Here is a 16599-nt window from a genome sequence, read left to right on the forward strand (position 1 = left end):
ATTATCTCTGTACTGTGACATCACTGTGTGTATTATCCTGTACTGTGACATCACTGTGTGTATTATCCCTGTACTGTGACATCACTGTGTGTATTATCCCTGTACTGTGACATCACTGTGTGTATTATCCTGTACTGTGACATCACTGTGTGTATTATCCTATACTGTGACATCACTGTGTGTATTATCCTGTACTGTGACATCACTGTGTGTATTATCTCTGTACTGTGACATCACTGTGTGTATTATCCTGTACTGTGACATCACTGTGTGTATTATCTCTGTACTGTGACATCACTGTGTGTATTATCTCTGTACTGTGACATCACTGTGTGTATTATCCTGTACTGTGACATCACTGTGTGTATTATCTCTGTACTGTGACATCACTGTGTGTATTATCCTGTACTGTGACATCACTGTGTGTAATATCTCTGTACTGTGAAATCACTGTGTGTATTATCCTGTACTGTGACATCACTGTGTGTATTATCCCTGTACTGTGACATCACTGTGTGTATTATCTCTGTACTGTGACATCACTGTGTGTATTATCCTGTACTGTGACATCGCTGTGTGTATTATCCCTGTACTGTGACATCACTGTGTGTATTATCCCTGTACTGTGATATCACTGTGTGTATTATGCCTGTACTGTGACATCACTGTGTGTATTATCTCTGTACTGTGACATCACTGTGTGTATTATCCTGTACTGTGACATCACTGTGTGTATTATCCTGTACTGTGACATCACTGTGTGTATTATCCCTATACTGTGACATCACTGTGTGTATTATCCTGTACTGTGACATCGCTGTGTGTATTATCCTGTACTGTGACATCACTGTGTGTATTATCTCTGCACTGTGACATCACTGTGTGTATTATCTCTGTACTGTGACATCACTGTGTGTATTATCTCTGTACTGTGACATCACTGTGTGTATTATCCTGTACTGTGACATCACTGTGTGTATTATCTCTGTACTGTGACATCACTGTGTGTATTATCCCTGTACTGTGACATCACTGTGTGTATTATCCTGTACTGTGACATCACTGTGTGTATTATCCTATACTGTGACATCACTGTGTGTATTATCCCTGTACTGTGACATCACTGTGTGTATTATCTCTGTACTGTGACATCACTGTGTGTATTATCCTGTACTGTGACATCACTGTGTGTATTATCCCTGTACTGTGACATCACTGTGTGTATTATCCCTGTACTGTGACATCACTGTGTGTATTATCCTGTACTGTGACATCACTGTGTGTATTATCCCTGTACTGTGACATCACTGTGTGTATTATCCTGTACTGTGACATCACTGTGTGTATTATCTCTGTACTGTGACATCACTGTGTGTATTATCTCTGTACTGTGACATCACTGTGTGTATTATCCTGTACTGTGACATCACTGTGTGTATTATCTCTGTACTGTGACATCACTGTGTGTATTATCCTGTACTGTGACATCACTGTGTGTATTATCTCTGTACTGTGACATCACTGTGTGTATTATCCTGTACTGTGACATCACTGTGTGTATTATCTCTGTACTGTGACATCACTGTGTGTATTATCCCTGTACTGTGACATCACTGTGTATATTATCTCTGTACTGTGACATCACTGTGTGTATTATCCTGTACTGTGACATCACTGTGTGTATTATCCTGTACTGTGACATCGCTGTGTGTATTATCTCTGTACTGTGACATCACTGTGTGTATTATCCCTGTACTGTGACATCACTGTGTGTATTATCCTGTACTGTGACATCACTGTGTGTATTATCCTGTACTGTGACATCGCTGTGTGTATTATCCCTGTACTGTGACATCACTGTGTGTATTATCCCTGTACTGTGACATCACTGTGTGTATTATCCTGTACTGTGACATCACAGATCTTCATTTTTTCTTCCTCTTCTCTCTGCACTTCTCTCTTTCTTTTATTCTCTATGATTTATCGCCCCTTCCTCTTCTCCCTCACGGTCATCTTTCCATCCTCCTCTCTCTCCTCCCCCCTCCCTCTCCGTCACACCTCTAATCTATATAGTAATGATCACATCTAATGATACCAAGTCTCCGCTCGCACATTAATTCCACTTAACTATGTGCATTAAAATCTGAAAGGTCTCTGCCTAAAGGGAATGGTCACATGATCTATAAAACCTGCAATATTGGAGGACGATTGTTATTACACCCGAGTTCCCGCTGACTATGATGAGTTACAAACTGACCATAAGATTTAAAGGGAATGTGCCAACAATTCTTAAAATTTATTTGTTAAAACCTGATAATGAAATCTATCACTTTTTTCGGTTTTTATTTTTTGTTGTAGTTTTCTTATTCTGTTTTCTGTCCATGATAGCCGGAGCTTCTCCTTTGTCATGTTAACAGCTTTTAGGGATCTGCTTTACAGCAGTGTCATGGCCATAGGCAGCAATAGCCTGGACCAACTTATTGAGGTCTATGGAGACTTTTCTAGACATGCTCTGTGCATGGAGGGGGAGGAGATAAGCTGTGACATCATCTATTGTCAGTAGTGATGTAATGATGGGTCAGTGGGGATTTTTTTTTCTATTTTAATCCTGTTTGTGATGTAAATGAGGTGAGTGCTGCAAAGAAAACCCCTACAAAATTGCAAGTGTCAGTCTATTATTAGGCTTAGTAGTCAGAGTTAAAGAGTAAGACATATATATATGTGTGTATGTATATATATATATATATATATATATATATATATATATATTCTCAATTAAACATTGAAACATAGTTTAAAAATTGATAATAATAGAAATTGTGAGTTGATCTTCAGGGGTGGGGCTACGTTTTCGCATAATAATAGCTTCAACTTCTTTTGAAGTTGATTTTGTATTTACTGAAGTCAAGATGGTGTTGTGAATAGAGCCTTGACTTATTTGATGTCCTCGACTACAACCATGCCTTGAGGTTCGTGCACATAGCCATGCGTCATGCTTCTATTATATTTAGACATTTATATGGACTTCTTTGTGTTCCCCTCTTATTTTTGCAGTGCCCCCGCGGTTCTTGAATCACCCAGCCAATCTGTACGCCTATGAAAGTATGGACATCGAATTTGAATGTGCTGTATCGGGAAAGCCGCCTCCCACGGTGAAGTGGACCAAGAATGGCGAGGTGGTCATCCCCAGTGACTACTTCCAGATAGTGGTAAGTCATCCCTGTTTAAACGGGTTTTCTGGCCCCCTAGGGGGGTATCAAAGAAAATGGAAAGAAGAAACGGAAATCTTGGATGTGTTTTTCATGTTTGGAGTTTGGTTTTATTTTCGGAGACAATGTTCTATAAAGCCTTAAATGTTGCATTCAGTTTTTTTAGCTGCAAAATATTGCATCCGATTATACGAGGATGTGTACCATCATCATGGCAACTAGACACCTGTTCCCTTCATTAGCCCAATAAAGCGCCTGTAAGCTAATTGGTTGCTATGGATTATGACATATTGTTAATCTTTATAGTCCCGGCTTTGATTTAAAGGCGCAGTACAGGGAATAGGAATAGGACACATCTTCTTTGGTCCTTGCTGATCATATAGACTACAATCAATATACCCGACAAGCCTTTGTGGCTAGTGAATCATGGACCTGGGCTCGGACACAGACTGTAATAGTAAAGTTGTCCAAATCCACCAGTTTCAGCATAACCATCAACTATCTTCTAGCTATAATGTTATCCCAAGTCTACCCGGAAAGATGGAAGGAAAGATCGGGCATGTTGAATCTTCCTGATTAAGCTATTATCGTAGATGTCTGCCTGTGGCTACTATTCTCTCCCCACTGGGAACATGCATACAAGGACGGTAGTCTAGGGTAGAGAAGGGGTTAATGTCTACGTCTTCTAGGGATGAGAAGGGTTAATATCAGTATCCCTGGTGGTCTAGGGAAGAAAACGCGCTATTAAGGTCAGTATCCCTGTGGTCTAGGGTGATAAAGGGTCTATTAAGGGCAGTATATCTAGTGGTCTAGGGTGCTAAAAGGGGCTATTAAGGTCAGTATACATGGTGGTCTAGGGTGATAAAGGGGCTATTAAGTTCAGTATCCCTGGTGGTCTAGGGTGATAAAGGGGCTATTAAGTTCAGTATCCCTGGTGGTTTAGGGTGATAAAGGGGCTATTAAGGTCAGTATCACTGGTGGTCAAGGTTATAAAGAGGCTATTAAGGTCAGTATCCCTGGTGGTCTAGGGCGATAAAGGGGCTATAAAGGTCAATATCCCTGGTGGTCTAGGGTGATAAAGGGGCTATTAAGTTCAGTATTACTGGTGGTCTAGGGTGATAACGGGGCTATTAAATCAGTATCACTGTTGGTCTAGGATGTTAAAGGTGCTGTAAAGGTCAGTATCCCTGATGGTCTAGGGTAATAAAGGGGCTATTAAGGTCAGTATACCTGGTGGTGTAGGATGATAACAGGGCTATTAAGGTCTGTATACCTGGTGGTCTAGGGTGATAAAGGGGCTATTATGGTCAGTATAACTGGTGGTCTAGGGTGATAAAGGGGCTATTATGGTCAGTATAACTGGTGGTCTAGGGTGATAAAGGGGCTATTGAGGTCAGTATAACTGGTGGTCTAGGGTGATAAAGGGGCTATTGAGGTCAGTATAACTGGTGGTCTAGGGTGATAAAGGGGCTGTTAAGGTCAGTATGCTTGGTGGATTATGGCAGTAAAGGGGTTACAGTCAGCATACCTGGTGATCTAGGGCAATGGTAGGGTCAATATGACTACAACTCCTGCAATCCCTACAAAAGAATATTACTTTTCTGCTGATGGACTCCTCTGGTTAGTTGGTGTCGCCCCCCAGTGCTGATAGTATACATCCCTTGTGTGGAATACGCTGTATACTTACACTGCAGCCTCCCTTCTTGGCGAGGGTTCAGATGCTGCGCATTTGTCTCTTTCATGAAAGGTTCGCCCGCCGGCAGAACAGTTTCGATTAAACTTTTCCACCGGTGATGATTCCCGCAGGTGCCATAGCACAAAGAGGGCTAAAGCTACAGCGATGAGGAGCTGACACGTTCACGCTGTACATCGCCCCCAGACACAGACTCATCCAGCAGGCGACGCAACGAAAGAAAACCAAGTTATTGAAATGGCTACTCGGTATCTGGAGCTCAGATCATCACTCTTAGGCTAAGTTCACACAGAGGTTTTTGCAGACAGATTTTGAGGCGGAATCTGCATTAAACTTTACCTTTAAAAAATGGAGGTATTTTTTTAAAAAAATATATATAAAAAAAAAAAAAAAAAATGGAGGTATTTTTTTAGGAAGATTTTGAGGTGGATTCCGCTGCAAAATTCTTTGTGTGAACTTACCCTTTAAGGGCCACAAAAAGACTCTTGGCGGCCGTCAGGGGCCCCTTTATTAAAGGGTATGAAAACTTTTTCAACCACTTCTTTTTATCTCTTTAAAGGGATCCTTCCATTGGATACCCTTTCTTTTTCTGACAAACAAGTAGGAATAACTTTAAGAAAGGCTATTCTTCTCCTACCTTTAGATGTCTTCTCCGCGCCGCCATTCAGTAGGAATCCCGGTTTTTGTTGGTATGCAAATGAGTTCTCTCGCAGCACTGGGGGCGTCGCCAATGCTGTGAGAGAACTCTCCAGCGCCGCCTCCATCTTTTTAGGAACGGCCTCTCTCTGTGTATTCTTCCATCCTGGGTTTCAATCTTCTAGGCCTCGGGCAGAGCTGACTGTGCATGTCCAGGCCACAAGAAAATGGCCGCTTACTCAGCAACCTCTAATGGCTAGATGACAATTACAGCTCTGCTACATTGTATTGCTTTATTGTAATCGTCCCTTCTCATCATCTGCATTACAGGGGGGCAGCAATTTAAGGATTCTGGGCCTGGTGAGGTCCGATGAAGGTTATTATCAATGTATAGCAGAAAATGAAGCTGGGACAGCGGAGACGTATGCGCAGCTCATCATTCCAGACCCCGGTGAGTGTCCTCTGCTGCATGTCATACCTATACAATGTCTGCCCCCTGCTGGTGAGGCAAATCCTACTGTGTTATTTCACTTCTCACCTGCCTGGTGGTCGAGGTGGCTGAAACATTGACAACGGCTTCTGGCACCGTATAGCAGAGCCGGCAGGGTTGTCGTTGCTTCTCCACCACATTGGATCAAAGGGAAGGAAAGATTGAATGTATTTCCTGCTGCAAAGCATCATGGTCCAGGGTTATGGGAGCAATGGCTGGTCGCCCCAATGTAAGTGGTCTATGTATTCATACTTATACCACTGACCCCCATTATGTATAAGAGACATCCCCCTCCTCATTCTATATATCAGACATCCCCCTCCTCATTCTGTATATGAGATATCCCCATCCTCATTCTATATTTCAGTCACCCCCTCCTCATTCTATATATCAGATACCCGCTCCTTATTCTGTATATGAGTCATTCCCTTCCTCATTCTATATGAGACTTCCCCCTCCTCATTTTGCTTATCCGACACCCCCTCCTCTATCATTATTTATATCAGACATCCCCCTTCTCATTCCGTATATTAGGCACCCTCTCCCCATTCTATATATGAGACATCCCCCTTCTAATTCTGTATATGAGACCCCTACTCTCCTCATTCTATATATGAGATTTCCTCCCTCCCCATTCTGTATATGAGATTTTCCCCCTCCCCATTCTATATATGAGACTTTTCCCTCCCCATTCTGTATATGAGACTTCCCCCCCTCCTCATTCTATACATGAGACTTTCCCCCTCCCCATTCTATATATGAGATGTTCCCTTCCTCATTCTGTATATGAGACTTCCCCCTCCCCATTTTGTATATAGACTCCCCCCCATTCTGTATATGAGACTCCCCCCCATTCTGTATATGAGACAACCCCCTCCTCATTCTATATCAGTCCAATCTAGATACATTTATTTGTACATTAATTATTCATCTGTTATGGTCTGGTGACACTCAGAGAGATGAAACTGCACTGAAGATGGGGGGTGGGCAGGTGGAAAGGGGAAGGGGGTGTCAACGCAAGAAAAGTCGCCACTTTCCCATCTTCTCCTGTCTTGTTGGGCGCTATCCACTCCATGTAATGAGAATTGCAGTTCTTGTGCCGGTGTTAGATCTAATTTTCCCGGACCCCGGTTTAATTACATTCCCAGGATTCCCTGCTATCCATTATTTATCTGCTTGTTACAGAGAGGACGGATGTTCAGAGATTCCAATAGATATTCACAGATCTCTCCAGATATTCATAGATTTATAGATTGATGCAAACCATGAAGAAAAAGAAATGCATCAGCTCAGAAAGGTCATCTTATTAGAAAAAGGAAAAACACACAAGAAAAATCTGTACAGCTAATAGGGTTAAATATTAATATCATAGAGAAAGCTGTAATATATCTATATATAATCTATAGGTGTATACTGAGAAACATATAGAAATGGCTATACTGCTCAGTAGATATACTGTAGAAAGAGAAAAAAGAAACATAAGACCAACATAGATAGATAGATAGATAGATAGATAGATATGAGAGAAATAGATAGATGAATAGATAGATAGGAGATAGATAGATAGATAGATAGATAGATAGATAGATAGATAGATAGGAGATAGATAGATAGATAGATAGATAGATAGATAGATAGGAGATAGATAGATAGATAGATAGATAGATAGATAGGAGATAGATAGATAGATAGATAGATAGATAGATATGAGAGAAATAGATAGATGAATAGATAGATAGGAGATAGATAGATAGATAGATAGATAGATAGATAGATAGATAGGAGATAGATAGATAGATAGATAGATAGATAGATAGAGGGATAGATTGGAGATAGATAGATAGATAGATAGATAGATAGATAGATAGGAGATAGATAGATAGATAGATAGATAGATGATAGATAGATAGATAGATAGATAGATAGATAGGAGATAGATAGATAGATAGATAGATAGATAGATAGATATGAGATAGATAGATAGATAGATAGATAGATAGATATTAGATAGATAGATAGATAGATAGATAGATAGAAGATAGATAGATAGATAGATAGATAGATAGATAGATAGGAGATAGATAGATAGATAGATAGATAGGAGATAGATAGATAGATAGATAGATAGATAGATAGAAGATAGATAGAAGATAGATAGAAGATAGATAGATAGATAGATAGATAGATAGATAGATAGATAGAAAAGAGAGAGATATATAGATAGATAGAAGATAGATAGATAGATAGATAGATAGATAGATAGATAGATAGATAGGAGATAGATAGATAGAGATAGATAGATAGATAGATAGATAGATAGATAGATAGATAGATAGATAGATGAAAGGTGAAAGGATCTGAAAGTCCAAATAATTTCATCTCATTATAATATTCCGCAGTTATCGCCACCTGGTGGCCTTGTGATGAATTACAGAAGTCGCCCCTTTCTCAGGGTGGGCCGGGGTGAGCTGGAGTGGGAATTGTCTTCTCCATATATACATTATGGAGTCTGTTTCCGGATCCTTATCTCCGGCTGTCATTCTCCAGAGCCTCTTTGTTTGGTGGACGTACATGGATCTTTATCACTGGTCCATTGTAAGGTGGAGAAATCCATGAATGTTCTTCAGAGAAGGTCACCTGCTCAGAAATGGGTCATCGGAGAACACATCACAGATCATTGATACAGCAAGAATTAGACTATAGCAGGCTCCAGCTCTGTGTTACAGCTTAGCACGGACCTGCGTCTTTATTCTTAAAACGCTATTCCCATTTTAATAATCTGTGGATAGGGGATAACATTCGGATTGGTGGGGGTCTCACTTCTGAAACTCCGAGTGATTAGGAGAATGGAGGAGTTTTGTCCTCTGTTCTGAATGGAGTATTGGACCATTCATTTCAATGGGAGCCACAGAGATATCCAAAGTACAATGTTCACCCCAGGATGGGGGATAAAACTCCTCCGCTCTGCTGATAGGTGGGGGTCTCAGAGGCCAAATCGGATCTGTGGTCTTCTCAAAGGGGTTCTCATGGAAAAAAAAATTGGGGGGTTTTGGTCGGAATTGGAGGAGGACTGCTTATAGATGGGCAGCATCAATAGAATATAATGGGAGGGAAATTAGTTACAGACAAATTTGGTCTGGATGGGAAGGGGTTTATATAAAATAACAAAATTTATATAATGGAAAAAATTATAAAGAATACATCAAATCGAAATATATAAAGAATAATATATCTAAAATCTAAATATATCAAATAATAAAACATAAATATTAAACAAATATAAAATAATATATATGCATAAAAAATATAAAATAATAAAACATATAAATATTAAATAAATCTGAAATAATATAAATGCATAAAAAATATAAATAATAAAACATAACATATAATAAAAATATAAAGAGTACATAAAATAGAAATATAAAGGCTATATAAAATAATTTTAAAAAAATCTAAATAATCCAATGCATAAAGAATATATGAAATAATAAAATATAAAAAGTAATCTAAAATATATAAAGAACTAGCAGAAGAACCAAGCTTCCATGGGTATATTTCATCTTTTGTTTGCATAGTGGCCTAAGAATGGGTTGATTGCTATGGAAACCTGGTGTAAAGATGTGTGTTTGTGAAGACTGAAGTACATGTGAGTTTTCATTGGTACTAGAGATGAGCGAACACTAAAATGTTCGAGGTTCGAAATTCGATTCGAACAGCCGCTCACTGTTCGAGTGTTCGAATGGGTTTCGAACCCCATTATAGTCTATGGGGAACATAAACTCGTTAAGGGGGAAACCCAAATTCGTGTCTGGAGGGTCACCAAGTCCACTATGACACCCCAGGAAATGATACCAACACCCTGGAATGACACTGGGACAGCAGGGGAAGCATGTCTGGGGGCATAAAAGTCACTTTATTTCATGGAAATCCCTGTCAGTTTGCGATTTTCGCAAGCTAACTTTTCCCCATAGAAATGCATTGGCCAGTGCTGATTGGCCAGAGTACGGAACTCGACCAATCAGCGCTGGCTCTGCTGGAGGAGGCGGAGTCTAAGATAGCTCCACACCAGTCTCCATTCAGGTCCGACCTTAGACTCCGCCTCCTCCGGCAGAGCCAGCGCTGATTGGCCGAAGGCTGGCCAATGCATTCCTATGCGAATGCAGACTTAGCAGTGCTGAGTCAGTTTTGCTCAACTACACATCTGATGCACACTCGGCACTGCTACATCAGATGTAGCAATCTGATGTAGCAGAGCCGAGGGTGCACTAGAACCCCTGTGCAAACTCAGTTCACGCTAATAGAATGCATTGGCCAGCGCTGATTGGCCAATGCATTCTATTAGCCCGATGAAGTAGAGCTGAATGTGTGTGCTAAGCACACACATTCAGCACTGCTTCATCAAGCCAATACAATGCATTAGCCAGTGCTGATTGGCCAGAGTACGGAATTCGGCCAATCAGCGCTGGCCAATGCATTCTATTAGCCCGATGAAGTAGAGCTGAATGTGTGTGCTAAGCACACACATTCAGCACTGCTTCATCAAGCCAATACAATGCATTAGCCAGTGCTGATTGGCCAGAGTACGGAATTCGGCCAATCAGCGCTGGCTCTGCCGGAGGAGGCGGAGTCTAAGGTCGGACCTGAATGGAGACTGGTGTGGAGCGATCTTAGACTCCGCCTCCTCCAGCAGAGCCAGCGCTGATTGGTCGAGTTCCGTACTCTGGCCAATCAGCGCTGGCCAATGCATTCTATTAGCCCGATGAAGTAGAGCTGAATGTGTGTGCTTAGCACACACATTCAGCTCTACTTCATCAGGCTAATAGAATACATTGGCCAATCAGCGCTGGCCAATGCATTCTATTAGCTTGATGAAGCAGAGTGTGCACAAGGGTTCAAGCGCACCCTCGGCTCTGATGTAGCAGAGCTGAGGGTGCACAAGGGTTCAAGTGCACCCTCGGCTCTCCTACATCAGAGCCGAGGGTGCGCTTGAACCCTTGTGCAGCCTCGGCTCTGCTACATCAGAGCCGAGGGTGCGCTTGAACCCTTGTGCACACTCTGCTTCATCAAGCTAATAGAATGCATTGGCCAGCACTGATTGGCCAGAGTACGGAATTCGGCCAATCAGCGCTGGCCAATGCATCCCTATGGGAAAAAGTTTATCTCACAAAAATCACAATTACACACCCGATAGAGCCCCAAAAAGTTATTTTTAATAACATTCCCCCCTAAATAAAGGTTATCCCTAGCTATCCCTGCCTGTACAGCTATCCCTGTCTCATAGTCACAAAGTTCACATTCTCATATGACCCGGATTTGAAATCCACTATTCGTCTAAAATGGAGGTCACCTGATTTCGGCAGCCAATGACTTTTTCCAATTTTTTTCAATGCCCCCAGTGTCGTAGTTCCTGTCCCACCTCCCCTGCGCTGTTATTGGTGCAAAAAAGGCGCCAGGGAAGGTGGGAGGGGAATCGAATTTTGGCGCACTTTACCACGTGGTGTTCGATTCGATTCGAACATGGCGAACACCCTGATATCCGATCGAACATGTGTTCGATAGAACACTGTTCGCTCATCTCTAATTGGTACATAAGTGCCATGTGTTCATGTGTATCTCAGTTTGGATATTGGTGAAAAACTTGCGATCGGTTGTTTATATAAACCTAGAGTAAAGCTGTGTGTATGTGACCTTGTGTAACAGTGACATCCACAGCGTCCTGCCCCTTTAAAGCTGACATACAGCAGTGAAGAAAAATGGCTGAGTTGTTATTGAAACCTGGAGTAAAGCTGTGTGTATGTAAAGACTAAGCACCTGCGAGCTTCTATTGGTTGATAAGGGACATGTGACCATGTTTATGGCAGTTGGAATATGAGTGAAAGACTTGCAGGCTTGTATTGTCAAATGCTGGACTTTTTGGGGGGAATACTGTATCTCACGAATGGTACATGCTAGAGTGCTAAGACCTGAGATGGTCTAAAACCTTCCCGGACACCTGATGTACGTGTGCGCCAAATTTGGTGAGGATCAGTCCAGTCGTTTGGTTGCACATAAAGAACAGACAGACAGATGGACAGACTGAACGTCATTTTTATATATACATAAGAGACTAGCAGAAGGACCTGGCTTTTCACGGGTATATTCCATTTTTTGTTTGTGTAGTGACCACATAGGTATTGCCCAGTTTTGCACTGGTGTATTTTGTATGTTGTTTGTGTGTGTGTCCATAAGTGTCATGTGATCATGTGTATCTCAGTTTGGATATCAGTGAAAAACCTGCAATCGGTCGTTATGGATACCTTGAGTAAAGCTGTGTGAATGTGACCTTGTGTAACAAGTTGCAGTTGGAATATGAGTGAAAGACTTGCAGCTTTGTATTGGCTAATGGGGGGGGGTCATTGTTTTGGGAAAGCTGTATCTTCGGAATGGTACGTCCGAGCAAGTTGAGGCCTCATCATAAACCTTCCCGGACACCTGAAGTATCTGTGTACCAAACTTGGTGAAGATCGGTCCGGTCGTTTGGCTGTACATAAAGAACAGACAGACAGACAGACAGACAGAAACTCATTTTTATAATATAGAGAGATCGATTTCCCTATAGATTGAGCTTTTGATAGACTCCTAATTGGTGCAAGATATCAGTACTCTTAACCAGCGCACAAGTTGCTTCCGCATGGACTTGACCGATCCCCTCAGCATGGTGCTCAAAGATTTAGCTTTTTTTATTAAATTACCGCTATGAGTGTTTGGAGACAGCCTTTAGGAATGGAACATACCGTGCAGGTTGTTTACATACACTCCCGGGGCCTACTGAAGGAGTCTTCAAAAGCCAAGTGATCATTAGATATGGAAGCATTTACATATAAAATGTCTGTCAGGGAAGTGAGGAACGATGAGAGAGTCTGTGGCCACGTGTGCTGAATATTGTGATGTTCTTGTGTCCTCTGGTGAAGTTACAGTTCTGATTTCCAAATACAGCTAGCCTTAAGTTTGGAGATATTTGAAAGTGGTCATCTCCATTACATCCAGAACTTTTTGGAAATGGTTGGTCATAGTAAGGAACATGACCATGAAAAATGATCATGTTGGGCAAGGTGGAAGGTTGTGTTGTCCTCTGGAGAAGTTACATTTCTAATGTTCAAGCACAGTTAACCATATCTATGGAGACACACAAATGTTTCCATCTCCAGAACTTTTTGGTTGGTCAAGTGGGTTGAGGAACATGATAAAGAACAAAGGAACAATGAAAAAAATGGTCGTGTTGGTCAAGTTGGAATGTTGTGATGTTCTTATGTTCCCTGGTCAAGTTACCTTTCTAATGTCTGAGCACAGCTGGCCCATGAGGAAGGCGATACTCAAATGTTGCCATCTTCAGAACCTTTGGGATGATCAAGTATGTAGAGGAAAATGGTAAACAAGAGGGGAACTACAAAAAAATGTTCTGTTGGTCAGGCTGAAATGTTGTGATGTTCTTGTGTTCCCTGGTGAGGTTACCTCTCTAATGTCCAAGCACAGCTGGCCATGAGGATGGAGACACTTGAATGTTTCCATCTCGAGAACTTTTTTGTATGATCACAAAATGGTCATGTTGGTATGTTGTGAAGTTCTTGTGTTCCCTGGTTGAGTTATGTCGAGCACAGCTGACCATGAGGATGGAGATACTGAAATGTTGCCAACTCCAGAACTTTTTTGAATGGTCCAGTGGGTAGGGAAACATGGTAAAGAACAAAGGAACAACAACAAAAATGGTCCTGTTGGTCAGGCTGCAATGTTGTGATGTTCTTTGTATCCCCTGTTGATGTTATATTTCTAATGTCCAAGCACAGCTAGCCATGAGGATGGAGATACCGAAATGTTACCATCTCCAGAACTTTTTTGGATGGTCCAATGGGTAGAGGAACATGGTAAAGAACAGAGGAACAACAAAACAAAAGGCTGTGTTGATCAAGCTAAAGGGTTCTTTGGGTCGAAAACGGCAAATTCTCCAAGTCTTCATTGTACATGGAAGATCAAGTTAGTTGAAGAACCATAAAAAGCTAAAATGGTGCAAGTTCTAGGTCAGAAGATATACCGTAATTGGAAGGCTTGAGGAACTAAATATGTAGATTCTTGAGGAAAGACAGAAAGAACAATTAGGACTCTGCATTAAAGGGATCATGTTACCAGACAATTACCTTTTTTTAAAAGCTTTTTTAATGTTGAATTTATTTTTAAGAATTTTTGAAGATTTTTTATTTTTTAATTTTCCATTTTTTGCATAAAAATTCATTGAAAATGGAAAAAATGGAGTAACGTTATAAAGCGTAGGAACTCCTCAGCTACTATAAGACATCTTATATCTGTAGTCATAAATAGTTCCCATCATAGGGGCGTCTCCTGCTAAGGGTCTGCCCCATCCAAAAATAGAGTGCCATACATTTAAAGAGGACCTGTTTGCTCTCCTGACAGGTCTGCTTTGATAACGTGCACAATCTTTTCCATGAAATAGCATAGAAATCTGTATTGTCATGTTCCTCTGCTATTCCTCCTGTCAATGTATAAATCTATATTGGTAACTCATCTTCACATTCTCTTCATACCTCCCAACCGTCCCGATTTCCACAGGACATTCACGATTTCGGTGACGTGTCCCGCGGTCCCGGTTGGAGGGAGGTAGGACGCAGATCTGAGTTGAACACATACGTGGCTAAAGCAAGGAGCTGTCACAGTTCAGCTCCTTGCTTCGCTGCTGCACGCCACCTACTGGCTGTGTAGACGCGATTTGATGACGTCACATCGCATCTACAACTGTGTGCGAGTGAGAGAGAGAGGCACGCAGAGAGCGGCGGGGGAACGAGGAGAAGGTAAGTGTAATGTGTACACTGAGGTGGAACGTGAAACTGGGGGCAGATGAAGGAGAGGACGGCATGACACTGGGAGCAGAGATGGAGGGACATGAATCTGGGGGCAGAGATGGAGGGACATGAATCTGGGGGCAGAGATGTGAAGACATGAATCTGGGGGCAGAGATGGAGAGGACATGAATCTGGGGGCAGAGATGTGGAGACATGAATCTGGGGGCAGAGATGTGGAGACATGAATCTGGGGGCAGAGATGGAGGGGACATTAATCTGGGGGCAGAGATGGGGGGACATGAATCTGGGGGCAGAGATGGGGGGACATGAATCTGGGGGCAGAGATGGAGGGGACATGAATCTGGGGGCAGAGATGGAGGGACATGAATCTGAGGGCAGATATGGAGGGACATGAATCTGAGGGCAGATATGGAGGGACATGAATCTGGGGGCAGAGATGGAGGGGACATGAATCTGGGGGCAGAGATGGAGGGGACATGAATCTGGGGGCAGAGATGGAGAGGACATGAATCTGGGGGCAGAGATGGAGGGGACATGAATCTGGGGGCAGAGATGGAGGGACATGAATCTGGGGGCAGAGATGGGGGGACATGAATCTGAGGGCAGAGATGGGGGGACATGAATCTGGGGGCAGAGATGGGGGGGACATGAATCTGGGGGCAGAGATGGAGGGACATGAATCTGGGGGCAGAGATGTTGGGAGGTATGTTCTCTTTGTGTGTAGGATGCGTCCCTATGCAGCCCGACAGAGAGACCACTGATTATACATGTCAGAGATGTCAATTTCTTCATGCATTTCCAAGAGGAGTAACAGAGGAGTATCACAATGCAAAGTTTTAAGGAACAATAGAGCTCAATAGAGTTGCATTATGTCTAGAAGATGTTGAGATGATCTCATTATCCTTCTTAGAATGAATTATAATGGCATTAGGGCTGTATACAGACGTAAGTGTCTCTCTTCTGGTGAGTGGTTATAAGGAGGTGTAGATAGCGCCGGTGATGGAGATGATACTCGTGTAATTGTCCGTGTTTGTAGAGAGGATTGTGGCATTAGTAGGACAGAGTGGTGACATCCTTCTCTGTATACAGCTTGCATCGGAATATACCATGACACCCGGTAGACCTATTGCTGGCTGGTTGTGATGACTTATTACCAAGGTATAGACAATGCACAGGACACAAGTACACGAGTGCTGGAGAGGAATACAAAGCTCCTGGCGGCCCCTCATTACACATCCTGGTAGCGTGCGCAGCCATTGATTGGAATGGGCTATTTTACACATGTCTCTATGATGATGAGACTTATCTATGGTGACAGTCTCACGCTGCTCCAGGGGCACAACATGGAATTAATTCTTGTCTATAATATGGACAATGGCTGATGCCGACTCCCTGCAGCACTAGGACTGTGAGTTTGCAACCAAGAAAACTATGTAGACTTGAAGGTCCTACAAAGAGGCCCCGACAGGAGCAATGACTCGCCCCGAGGATGGTGGCAATAAACATGGCCACCACTGCATTCTGACCATAGCCAATGTGCACTCTCTGATGGCCCAGACCATCTCGGGGTCTCCTAGAGTCTTCCACCTGCAGAGAAATGGCTTAGGGATGGGGGAATAGGTTTGGAGCGAACTGGGTTCTTTTCAAGTAGGGTTGAGCAATCAGGAAATTGGCGATCGAGCAAATTTCACGATCGGGATCGGCTGGAAAATGATC

At 42.3% G+C, this 16599-nt stretch overlaps 1 protein-coding gene across 6 annotated transcripts in view; it reads left to right on the top strand.

Moving 5' to 3' along the window:
- The window catches only part of DCC (DCC netrin 1 receptor), a 634243-nt gene that overhangs the window by 419059 nt on the left and 198585 nt on the right, over positions 1-16599 (top strand). For all 6 annotated transcript variants that reach the window (XM_075267856.1, XM_075267865.1, XM_075267883.1 and 3 more), the window contains exons 6-7: positions 3055-3209; positions 5869-5989. In XM_075267856.1, the coding sequence (XP_075123957.1) occupies positions 3055-3209; positions 5869-5989 (276 nt within the window). The remainder of the gene's footprint in view (positions 1-3054; positions 3210-5868; positions 5990-16599) is intronic.

This window comes from Leptodactylus fuscus, chromosome 1 (genome assembly GCF_031893055.1).
Source record: "Leptodactylus fuscus isolate aLepFus1 chromosome 1, aLepFus1.hap2, whole genome shotgun sequence".
In the NCBI taxonomy this organism is placed as follows: domain Eukaryota; kingdom Metazoa; phylum Chordata; class Amphibia; order Anura; family Leptodactylidae; genus Leptodactylus; species Leptodactylus fuscus.